Consider the following 12,949-nt stretch of genomic DNA (forward strand, 5'->3'; position numbering starts at 1 on the left):
ATGGGACAAGTAGCAATACATTATAAATACAAAAAGAAATCATTGGCATATACTTCAGCTCTACGGTCATTGCTGATGTTTTGCGGGGGCAGTACTATTTCAGTCTTACAATTCATTTTAGAGAAATTCTAAATTCATTTAGAGAAGGAGAAAGAGTAGACATTTGCATAGAAAAATAACTAGACCCACCTAAATGGGAGGGAAGTCCAAAAGGGAGGGGATATCTGTATGTGTATGGATGATTCTGTTGTGCAGTGGAGTCTAACACAACATTGTAAAGCAACCATACTCCAATAAAAATTAATTTAAAAAAAAAAGAAAAATAACTAGACCCTTAAGACTGATTTAATATAAGTGGATGAGGGAAAATGAGGGGTGGCTGAGAGAGGCAGCTGGCAAATAAGAGAAGGCAGTGCTCGTTTCCAAGGAAGAAGAAAAGGAAGGAACGTGAATGTCATTTGGTGGATTTAGTGTCAGACCTCAAGTAGGAATCGGTTGATTCATCAACGTTGTAGGCTGTGTTTCAGACAGGTCATGAAGATGATAAAGGGGTGATGGACTTATGTCAATTCCAGCTGGAAGCAGGACAAATTAGATTGTAAGAAACTTTTGATATGGTCTTGACCTACGATTGCAGGAAATTACCTTAGAAGAGTCAGCCAGCTCCTAGAGAATCTGTCCATGGGACTTTTCAGATTAATGGGTGAAACTGTTAGATCAGTAAAAGATACAAAGTTATCATTTGTAGATAAAACCCAAATTTCGTGGAATCCAGGTTGAATATTACTTTGGATAACTGGGTTTTCTTGCACAATATTTATTCTAATAAACACAAAACCAAAAAAAGCACACAAAATAGCTGTTATCAAGTTACGTTAGTGATCTTTTAGTCAATTTATTTATCTTTACAGATTTACCTTACGAACCACCCAGGAGATCAGCCTGGACCAGTCACGGCCACCCCACCCCCCAGTCGAAAGGTACAGTGTTGGTTCCCACTGCCTTGAATCCTCACATCACAAGGCAGTGGATAACTCTTGATGCAGTAAATGATAATTTCTGTAGCCAAACTGTGCTTTTTCAACATACATTTGTCCCTTTGGCAACAAAGCGCAACTGATCTTTAAATGCAATGATTCTTTCTCTATTGGCATTATACCTATTTCTATAACAAAAAGAAATGAATGATGTAATATATCTCTATAACAAAAAGAAATGAATGATGTAATGAATGATGTAATGCATTTCTGGACAAATGCATGTCTCATAGGATGCTTGAGTACAGATTAAATACTGGGTGATTTCCTAATCTTGGCCATGTTTAAAGTATTCCGTACTTTATATTTTCCTGGTGGTTTCCCTTTATCTTTTTATTTTAGAGTTGATTCATTTTAATCTGTTTTGTAAACCATCTCAATTTTTTTTTAGTTTTGCAAAAAGTGGGGTAAAAATAAATTTTTAAAATAAGTTAAAGTGCCCTCGTTTTGCTACCACATTTACATTTGGTTTCATTAGAAAGGAAATTTTTTTCTTACCATGTTTCTTATTATAAGAGTAAGGCTATTATGTTAATAACTAAGGTAAATGATGGAATGATGATACAACAGCGTCAAAGTCTAGTAGCCAAATACAAGTTATAACTAATTGTCTCTTTGTTTTTTGGATTTTCAGCTGCTCAGCCATCTCCTTCCACAGTGCCCAAAACTGAAGACCAGCGTCCTCAGCTAGGTATGTTTCACAGAGCATCTTGGTGGCCATAAAAGAAGAAATCTTTCTAAAATGTGTCACTTTCTAAGTTAAACTAATGTTCCTTTGTCTTCTTTAGGACTGCTCCATATGTAAAACAGGGACTAAATTATCAGTCTACTCAACTGGGAATGCCTTGAGATTTTGCTAAAACATTTCCAAAACCCATGCAATAAATATGGAAAAAAACATGCTGCGTGCACACAGGCAGCTTCTTTGCGGCCTAGCAATTCTTTGATTTTCACCTTCCAGGTCACATACAGCTACATCAGCGTGTGTGCCAAGTCCAGTGCGGAAACACAGTGGAAGGGTGCCGCTGCCAGTGTGCTGAGCAGCACGGCCCACACGGCCCTGGGCAGAATACATCTGCCCTGTTTAAATCCTGGGATGGAGAGGGCGCTGGGCTAGGTGTTGGGAACCCTGGGCCAAATCTGAGCTCAGCTACGAGCTAGGAGACCTTTACTAAGAAGCATCACTCAGATCCATGTGACATCTTTTCTAATACAGGAAGTGGTGCTGGGGGACTTTGGCTTGGGGGACATTTTCAACTCTGAAATCTGGAAACAGCAGTGGGTCAGCATTATTCCTGGAGCTACATCCTACCTGCTCACAACTATGCCTTTGGGATCTGACTTCTTTTCTTTTTGCTATAGATCCTTATCAGATTCTTGGACCCACAAGTAGCCGCCTTGCAAATCCAGGTGAGATACTGCTGATGATTTTGCTCTTACAAAGTTATCTTTTGGGCTGTAGCTATTTTGAAACTGAACTTGTGTAGACAAGAAATGCCTTCCACTGAACAAATTGAAGTTGTAGGTCTCACTGGACTATTTGCCTAAGTGGAAAAAAATGGGTCGGGTTATAAATTAAGATTTAGCTTCAGCAAAGAGCATCATTACCTAATCCAAACTGTATCCGTTTCCTAGGGCTGTTCTAACAAGGTACCACAGACTGGGGGTTTAGACATCGACATTTATTGTCTCCTAGTTCTAGAGGACAGAAGTCCAAAATCAAGTGGTCAGGGTTATTTCCCTCTGTGGGCCATGAAAGAAGGATCTATTCCAGACCTCTCTCCTTGGCTTATGGATGGCCATCTTCTGCCTGTATCTCTTTACCTCTATATGTGTCTTTGTGTCCAAATTTCCCTTTTTCTAAGGATACCAGTCATATTGGATTAGAGCCCACTCAAATGATATTACTTTAACTTGATTACTTCTCTAAAGATCCTATTTCCAAATAGCGTCACATTCTGAGGTACTGGGCAAATCCAACATATGAATTTGGGGGGGAGGGCCACAATTCAACCCATGACACTAGCAGATAAAATAATATCTTAAAAAAAAAAGAACCATAATGACAACCACAAGACTTCAAATTTAGGATCATCTTCAATGAATGGTCTATTTCTGAACTCAGATGCCAGGAGAAAGTGCAGATTCTTAATTGGCCCATTTGTAACCTGTCCCTTGCCAAGGATTGTCACCTGTCATCACGCTTCAGTGCCAACCAAATTGTTTGATTTGTTTGTATTCAGATCAGAACCAGCTGTGCTGGCATCCACTTCAGAAATTCACAGCATATGCTGCATATTCTCAACAGCAAATTCAGATGCCAAGATGTCATAGGCGTATTGCAAATACAAGCTGGAATGTATATTTCCTAAACATTGAGGCCAAAATGGGGTTAGAAAAATGGGAAAATTTAGGTTCAATCAGTGTACATCCCCACAGGGAATCTATACTTTTGAAAACATAAAATATCATCATTATTTGGCATCCACGTCTTTGACATTAAATTTTGATTAATGTTAACTAATTCAGCAAATATTTTTTAAGCAGCTTAGAAGTGAGAAAGGTCTGTTTTGTTTATTGCTCTACCCCTTGGGCCTAGACCAGGTGGTAAATAATTATTGGTTGAATAAATGAATGCAAGGACTAACAAGATACCATCCTTGACCCTCAAGGAGCTTACATTCTGGTGGAGAAATGGACACAGGTTCACCCCAGCATCCACCTGGTGGCCACGTCTCCTGGGTCTTGGTCCGTCCTCCTGCCTATGCTCAGCTTTCTATTTGCAACTGCCTTTATAACCATTCACATAAAAACGATTACTATGTTTTGAGATGATTATTATTAGTCAGGCTTCAGGAAGACTGATCTGGCAGCAATGTTCAGGATAGATTAGAAAGGGGAACAGGACGGAAGCTGGAACATGCTGGGAAAGTTAATACAATAATGTGAAATAACAATTCAATAGCTTTCCCCCCACCCCTCCCCCATATCATGCCTGGGCAAATGCCTGTCTCAGAACAGCCCTGGGAGGTCATTATCTTCATCCTACGGAAAAGGAATCAGAGGTCCAGACAAATTAGGTAACTTCTCCTGGGTCACACAGCCCATAAGAAGGGAGGCCAGGTTTGAACCCTGACTCTCTGTCTCCAAAATCTGCTTTTATTGACATTTTCTGGCTCTCCAGTGCCACTGAGTGAGCCTGGAAGAGGGAGGTCTTGGAGAATGAGGACCAAGAGAATAGAAAGAAAGGATTTCCGTTCAGTTTAACAACTGTTTCAATGCTTGGGATGAGGCTGAGGTCAGGGATGAAGAGGAGGAACATGTCAAGCTGCACCAAACAAAACCAAACCGACCTTTTCACCCACACAAATTGGTTAAGTGAAATGTAAGTCTGTGCCCATGTTGTAGCAGCTCAAAGGTGTGGCTTGGTTGGTGGCTTGGGGCCAAAGAGAGTTGCCGGCCCCTAAGCAGAGGGCTTAGTGTCTATTCATGCTGTGCCCAGCAGCCTGGGGTTGCCCACAGCGGGTAGAGGGACCTGGGACTGAGCAAGGAGGAGACTGCAGACCCATCACTGGCCTGGGAAAATGTCTTGGTACCTAAGAGTTCAGCAGCACCGGCATTGCAAGCAAAGACTGCACTTTATCCCACTGAGGCTGTGCCCACTGGGCCCGGGGAAAGTGGCAACATCCAACTTTTGACTCAAAGATAAAGATTTCTTTTACTTAGTTTATAATGAATTAGGCCTTCTCTCCATCTATCCTTAGGCTGTGTGTCAGTTACTTTCATGTGGCCTTTCCCGCTAAAACCAGAATGTCTTATCATTCTATTAATGAGAATGCTTCCTCCTGTTTGATTCTAGTTCCCCAGTCTCTGATAAATAAATCCTTCACCACTTTAAACTGCTGCCTCTCCTCTTTTCACAATACAGACGTTTTTTAAACCATTTTAAATGGAAAGATGACATCATATAGTATGAATGCACAAGATGATAACAGCATCGCAACATCTCCATCCAAAATATGCATTTGCGGTGCACTTTGGACCGTATTTCTTCTGCTGAGAAGAGTGTGTCCCTGCATTATTATGTCCTGGATCAGATGTTAGCGACATAGCCCCTTTATATCCCGTCAGAATGGTTGACCATTTAGTGTGGCTTCTGTGATGAACAGAAATTGCCTTTCCGTGAAAGAGCTTTCTTGGGAGCAAGAGTTCAGTAGCTGCCTCGGTGCTCACTGGATAGTCTTTAATGATGGGCATGAAAGTGTAACCTGCTTCATGCAGAACCAGAGACCAGTTTTAGGGATGTTTTGCCATTGGTGAGGAGGTGGGAGTGGCCAGTCTTCTACTGGGAACCCACCGAGCTCCAGGCCCAGGGAAAGACGGGAGGAGACCGCAGAGGTGTGTGCAGAAACGAGGCCCAAAAGCAGTGTTGTTGTACAGTGATTCAGCACCAAGGCCTAGAATCTGGGTTCCAACCCTTGCTGACCTTGGGCAAGATAAGTCACTCTACCTCTTTGGGCTCTAATTCCTCATCCCTACAATGGGCTATCACATGATTCTGGGGGGAGGGGGATTAAATAAACACATGGAAAATGTTCAGAATGATGCCTGGTACCAGTCAGCGTTCAATGATGCTGGCCAGCCCTGAGAATACCACCATTCCCAGCTTTTGGCCGGCCAGCATGGGGTTTTTTGGGGGAAGGTGGTTGTCTTCCTTTGGCATCTCCTGGCTCTAGGCAAGGGATGTACCTTTCTTTAAACCCTGCTTTCCAGCTCAAACAAATCATGATAAGAGCACTCACGTACCGAATTCATCCTCATAGTGATCCTACAAGATAGTACTACCATCTTTATAGTATTACCATCACCCGCATTTTGCAGACGAGGATGCTGAGGCACGGAGAGCCGGGTGAGCTGCCCCACGTCCCATGAGTGGCAGAGCCAGGATTCAGCTGCGACAGTGCCAACTCCAAAGGGGTGCTTCCGGCCACCATACTGCCCTGCCCCTCCCACCCCCCAACAAGTCCTGTCTGAGCCACAGACAAAGCCTTCCGTCTGAGACACATGCCTGCTGCCTTGATCCTGATGCGCTGGGGGGTCCAGGCTGTGCACATGGGGTTTTCTGCAGCACCTCCAGCTACTGTAGAAAGTAGCCCAAGTGATTGCCACCGTGGTGCTTGCTGCTTTAAAGACCCTCTCTGCTTTATTTACTGCTCTGTTCCTCCATCAGCTGGCTGCTGAGTGCCCTGCTTGGGGACACCCCTCCTACTTGACCCACAGCTGCTGAGTCACTCCCAGCTGTGCTTTTCTCTGTGGTTTATAAACCGTTTAGATGTTTTGCCCTTTTTTGCTCGGTCTGTACCTCTTCACTAGTATGTTTCTCTTCTTTTTTTTAATTGCATTCGGAGACCACTTTCCTCCCCAGAATTAAAGGATTGCCTTCTGTCTTCTTTGAAGCCACGCCCCACGCCCCTTCACCCCACTGGACTCTCCTGTAGGTGGGCAGCCGACATCTTTGGGTCCCCCCCCTCCTCCCCGGCCTGCCTTTTTAGTTAATTACCTTGGACAAAACTAGGGCAAAAGTAGCTACTCCTTACGGATGTTCCAAAGGAGGTTATCAGGATAGAGAGAGAAAATAGATATGAAGAGTTTTTCCAAAGAAGGTAATTCTTGAGGTGCAGGTGGTGAGTCTATTTGGGTGGAAGGTCCGGTCTTATAAGAGCTTCTCCTTTTACTTATTGGTTTGGCCAGTGGAATACCCAAGCCACTCAGGCTTCCAAATCTTAGGCATTCGTGTTCTGGAATCCCTATTCTATATTCTAAAATGCACCTTCAGTGCACAGTAAGTGTTATTGTTTCGACAGTGAATGAATTTAGTAAATTGCTTTCGAAATTCGTGGCCACGAGTAACTCATTTAATTTACCACTGACTATAAATTCTCAGCAAACATTGTGCCCCCTTGAGGATTCTCGAACAGCGAGAAAATCTGCTGTAGACCGTGAACGCTGTGGATTTTGTCATATTAAATTTAACAAGTAACGAGCTTGACATAATGTTACATTTTATAACATCTACTTAAACATTAATTGATTTGCATTTATGGTTTTGTTCTCAGGTTCAGAAGCTGATGAGTTTTGTTTACAGGTGTCTTATTCCCATAGACTCTTGAAATGCTCAGAGGCCTGAACCCTGTGTACAAGGGCTGATGGGTAGAATCGTCTAGGGAGAAATTCCTCATCCATTCTTTGAACTTTGAATTTCTAGCCATGAATTTAGTTCCCTGACTTACTAGTTCTTCAGAAACAGGAGAGATGGGAAAACACTTTTGTACACTGGTTCTCTCCTATACATGTTTATAAAGGAAGTGGGTGAGGGACAGATTCCCAAGAGGCAATGCCAAGGCTTGAATAGATACCAAGTATAAGTTTGACTGTTTAGGAAGATCTGTATATTTATACAAAATCTGTGGGATTGTTCTCTGTATGGGAGGAGGTTGACAGTGAATATTTATTTTCAAACAACTCTATGTGTTTATATTGAAACATGTTACACTGTTAAATCAAAAATCTATGTTTTTCCTTATTCCCAGGTCATATATGGAATTTTTTTTCAAGTAGTAATCCTTTGGTTACAATATATATACTGAAACCATATGGTTTTCTCAAACTATTCTTTGTATTTTTTAAATGCATATTAATGAAATGTTGGGGGCAAGAAAACTTGATTGAGAACAGTTTGAATATGTGGTCCCGAAAAAGCAAAGGCTTCCATTGCGATGAACTACAAGCTGTTAATACATTTCAAATGTGTTGCTAGACTGAAAATGCTAATTTTCCAGAACAAATTCAGAAAAGGCTGACCTTTCTCATGATGCTATTGTATGGATAAATTCACAAACATATCCATTTCCATGTAGCCAACATGGAAACAAAGATTTATGAGTTGGACAATTTATATAGGGAGCTAGTGGGGAGGATTTAGAGAAAACACATTTATAATTGAGTTTTACATTTCCTCAATGCCCTGAATAGTCAACAGTTCCTTTAATGATTTTATCATATCTACTGATACTTACTGATAGTATAATACAAGATAATCTTTTTGGTAATAAGCCCAAGGCAGTGCTTGGGAGTTTGGGAGGAAAGGCCTGCCTCATGTATCCATTTTCAAAGCTTCTAAAATCTGCTTAAAGCATCTTAGCTTCTCCTGGTACTCAGGACCAGATACTCCTGGTACTTCACCTCTCCTGGTACTTCTTCTGGTACTCCTGGTATGACTGTTGATATTTGCATGTTTCTCTCTTTTAGGAAGCCATCAATCATCTTAAAGTATTGTAGCATAGAGTCTAGAATGGTGTGCCTGGACTTTTCTCTGAATTTAATAAAACCTAAAAGCCACATCTATAGGTCTCCAGTGGGATCAAGAGAGTTCTGTGTCCACCCAGTCAAATGAGGTCCCATTGACTCTGTTGGAAGCCCCAAGAGGGCTTGCAATCGCTCATTGTTACAGTTTTTTCTTTTGGAAACTGCTTAACACAATTGGCATTGCAACGCAGGGACAACACATGGATTTCCGTTAAGATGCATTTGCCTAAATACTGGAAATGGGTGATCTGGTTTGAAACAGAGCCAACTTTTTTCTAAACTTCCTCATTTTGAGTGGGTTAATTCTGTTCTAGGAAAAGTTTTGACAGAATGGCTTTCTGCATGCCAGCCAAATGTTATGTTAGAAATAACGGTGTTTACTTCCATTCTCGATTTTTTTCCATAAACTTTTTGAAGTTCATTTCCTAAATCTGACTTTTATTATTTTACTTGACCTAGCCAATATAAATGGTATTAAGTCATTATTGCCAGCCACATAACAGCACTTTCTGCCTCACAAAAGAGGAAAAGTAAGCCCTTCCACCCCCAAAACACAAAGTTGACTTGGCTGTTCTTCTAAGGAAGTCAGAAATGGATGGAACAAACTTGAACTCTGACCTGTAGGAACTCTTTGCATTCCAGGAAGGACTTGGATCTGTAGATCAGCCTGGTAGTCACCAAGGATCATCATCTTAGGGCAGGTTCCTTAGACACAGAGCTTGGGCTAAGGATACTTGTGCAAGTGATTAATTAAGGGTATTTCTCAGGAGAGAGGGAGTGAGGACGCAGGATCGGACAGGGGAAAGTGAAGGAAGCTTGTGGCCTTAGCTGGAACCCTGCTTTAGTCTGATCCCATGCGGAGCCCGGGGCATGACCAGCGTCACAGAACTGGTCCCTCTTCGAGGCAAGGGGGCCGGCCTCTGGTACCCTGTGTCAGTCCATCAGGCTGTGGGCTACCTGGGGGTGGATGAAGCAGCTCCTCTTCGGCCAAGGGCAGTTCTCTGGAGACAAGCAGGGGGAGCTGGGGGACAAGAGTAGCCAATACCCCAGCTGCTGAGGGATGGGCGCCCAGCCTGGTAAAGGAACTCTGGGTGGGACCCCACAGCCCCCTCTTCTATCGTTGAAGAAAGAACCCCTTTAGCTCAGATCCTGTTCTCACTGGGGTTTTCTTCTCTGTTCCCACTTCATCAGGGAGCGGGCAGATCCAGCTGTGGCAGTTTCTCCTGGAGCTCCTGTCAGACAGCTCGAACTCCAACTGCATCACCTGGGAAGGCACCAATGGGGAGTTCAAGATGACAGATCCGGATGAGGTGGCCCGGCGCTGGGGAGAACGGAAAAGCAAACCCAATATGAACTATGATAAACTCAGCCGGGCCCTCCGTTACTACTATGATAAAAACATCATGACCAAAGTCCACGGGAAGCGCTACGCCTACAAGTTTGACTTCCACGGGATCGCCCAGGCCCTGCAGCCCCACCCTCCAGAGTCCTCCCTGTACAAGTACCCCTCGGACCTCCCTTACATGGGCTCCTATCACACCCACCCGCAGAAGATGAACTTTGTGGCCCCCCACCCTCCAGCCCTCCCCGTGACATCGTCCAGTTTTTTTGCTGCCCCAAACCCATACTGGAATTCACCAACAGGAGGGATCTACCCTAACACTAGGCTCCCAGCCAGCCATATGCCTTCGCATCTGGGCACTTACTACTAAAGACCCGAGAGAGGCCTTTCCCAGCGACATGCAACCGCCAACCAATTGCCACAAGCTCTATCGGAGACCATGAATCAGAAGTGCCTCAAGAGGAATGAAAAAGCTTGACTGGGGCTGAGGGGGAGGAAGCCGGGGAAGAGATCCAGAGACTCTCAGTGGGAGGGAATTACTAAAATATTACTACAGAGATAAAGAGGATGCTACAAATGTAATGTACGTGGACAGATCATCTGTGGACCAACCTTGTAAAAGGCATTGTAAGTAGAAGCATGAAGTCATAAGGACGAAGTGCCAAAGAAAATGTTCTGAAGAAGTGTGTAAACCTTAGAGTAGCCTTTGGGATCCTGCTCATGCATTAAACTGGGATTAAACTCAAGCAATAGAGATAACACAGTCTGGACCTAACATGCCATTTCTAATGTCATTTGAAGGAAAAAAAAACTACCTGTATTTAAAAAGAGAAACATATCAACACAGAAAAAGAAGAAAAGAAAAGAGACTGTGGCCCATCAATAGACATTGATAGGGAACTCATCAGCACTTGCAGTTTTGGGCGAAATCAGATTCATTCCATTTGATGGAGAGCGGTCAGCTCTCTCCAACTGTGAAGACAACCCAAAGCTTCCAACTCCTTTACGATAGGACAGGAACTCGGAGCCGAAGGGAGGGACTGAGAACGTGTCTGGAGGGCAAGCGTGTGGGTGTAGACGGACAAGGGGGGAGAGGAGGAAGCAGAAGAGGAGGCAAGGACTGGGAAAGAAACTTCTCGAGCAGTAAAGACTGGACTTAGGACGGTGTCGGTTCTGCAGAGAATTGAGTCATGGAGACTTGAGGCTCCTTAGGGTCAGTGTTGTACCAAATCCAGTGTTACGAGCAAGGACACAGCGTCACGGAGGCAGGGCAAGTAGTAGAATTCAGAAACAAAATCATGCATCTCTCTCTTTGTTTGTTTATCAAAAGAAAAATTGTAACTGGAATTGTCTGATATTTAAAAGAAACATTCAGGACCTCATCCTTAGGTAGGGGCCCTGCTCTCCACAGGGTCAGGTAAGAGCTAGCCTTCTGGGCTACCGCGATCCGAAATCACCTAGGCATCGGGGCGAGGCGGGCTCCAGGTTTCCTTTTGAGTCGCGAACGCTGTGCGTTTGTCAGAATGAAGTAGACAAGTCAATGGGTTTTTTTTTCCTTTTTATATAATAATTATATAACTTATGCATTTATACACTACGAGTTGATCTCGGCCAGCCAAAGATACACGACAAAAGGGACAATCAATGATCTAATGTGGCCTTGAACTTTAACTCTGTATGCTTAATGTTTACAATATGAAGTTATTAGTTCTTAGAATGCAGAATGTATGTAATAAAATAAGCTTGGCCTAGCATGGCAAATCAGATTTACACAGGAGTCTGCATTTGCACTTTTTTAGTGACTAAAGTTGCCTTTTAGAAACTTGTGCTGCAAGGGGCGGGTTTTGTGTTAGAATTCTCCTTTGTCCAGGAGCTCGTGCAAGGGAGAGCCAAGCAAATGGCACGCTTGGCACGCAAACAGTGGCGGCCTCTCCGGGGCCTTGTTGCCAGCTGGAGCCGTCTGGAGCAGAAGGACCAAAGGTTTTCATTTGGGAGCCTCCAGATTTAGACCCAGAATGGAAAGAGGCCTCTAAAGCTGGGGTTGTAATTGAGAAATTCCAGATCCACACCTAGTCACGAATCACCCTTAATTCCTGCTATAAAGCATCCATTGAACGGCAAACAAGCTATTGCTCTCCATGTAAACTGTATTATTGTTGATAAATAAAGCATCACAGATAGCAGCAATGGCTCCCTTTAACGAGACAAGGGACAGCTTCTAAATTTGCCATTTGGCTTCTCCATCAGAGGCTCTCACCAGGTAGACTGTGGCCTTGACCTTCCCACACCAGGATAATCTGGGTACCCTGGTTTGGGATTCACCAACCCTGAGCCTGACAGATGATCAGACACTGTTTATTTCTCTGATCCGAAGTCAATTCCCCTTGACATCTTTTCTCTCCTACGTGCCACAAAGGATGCCAGCCTTGGCCAAGGTGAAGGCAGTTCGAGAGCTGGGATGCAAGGCCGTGTGAGAGGGGGCGAGCCTGAGCAGCTCCCTAGCCTGAGTCAGTTTCTGAATTGGCCCATCTCCTAGCTGTTTGGGGGCTTGTTTTGCACTCTGTAATCCTTTTGCGATGATTAAATGACGTTGCCAAACCTCTGTGCTCTGGATATTTTGGCAGTGGTCTCTAAAGCTGGTAGGATCCGATTACCAAAGCTGCAGACACTCGGTATTACTTGGATTAAAATAAGTCCAACTGTCCATCAATTACAGCAGCTTGGGAAGGGCCCGCAAAGTGCCTGTATCTCCTTAGGGAAGACATAAATAAGTAAAAGCATAAAAGCTGGCAGCTGGGGTGACCCACACTGTTTTAATGGGAAAGATCAGTCATTTTTATTTTGCAATGCAAAGTTGAAGCACACCTCCATTCTGCATATAAATAGACATTTACTCGGATAATCACTCAATTCCCCTCTTTCAGGATTGTATCGTGAACAAAATAATAAAAACAAGGCGTAATTCTCATTTTCAATTTTAACAGATGTTTTCAGTTAGGGTCCCACCTCCCCCTGCCATCCAGATTATTAGCAAACTTTATGACAAGCATGAGCAACTGGGATTATTTTGGATAATGTGATAATGCTGAGTTCTCCCAAATAAATAATTATTCAATTATATCTTAAAATAACGTTCACTCTCTGCTCCTGCAGAATCGAATTCCAAAGCAGTCTCCAGTTCGTATTCATAGTGACATCAAGAACC

At 43.4% G+C, this 12,949-nt stretch overlaps 1 protein-coding gene across 8 annotated transcripts in view; it reads left to right on the forward strand.

The window, feature by feature from the left end:
• Positions 1-12,435, forward strand: part of ERG (ETS transcription factor ERG) — a 276,081-nt gene extending 263,646 nt beyond the window's left edge. For 7 of the 8 annotated variants that reach the window (XM_061193910.1, XM_061193911.1, XM_061193909.1 and 4 more), the window contains 4 exons: positions 912-980; positions 1,672-1,728; positions 2,400-2,447; positions 9,594-12,435. In XM_061193910.1, coding sequence (XP_061049893.1) covers positions 912-980; positions 1,672-1,728; positions 2,400-2,447; positions 9,594-10,114 — 695 coding nt within the window. In that variant the 3' untranslated portion in view covers positions 10,115-12,435. The remainder of the gene's footprint in view (positions 1-911; positions 981-1,671; positions 1,729-2,399; positions 2,448-9,593) is intronic. The other variant, XM_061193914.1, reaches the window with a different exon arrangement.
• Positions 12,436-12,949: the final 514 nt, after the last annotated feature.

Source organism: Eubalaena glacialis, chromosome 6 (assembly GCF_028564815.1).
Source record: "Eubalaena glacialis isolate mEubGla1 chromosome 6, mEubGla1.1.hap2.+ XY, whole genome shotgun sequence".
Lineage (NCBI taxonomy): Eukaryota > Metazoa > Chordata > Mammalia > Artiodactyla > Balaenidae > Eubalaena > Eubalaena glacialis.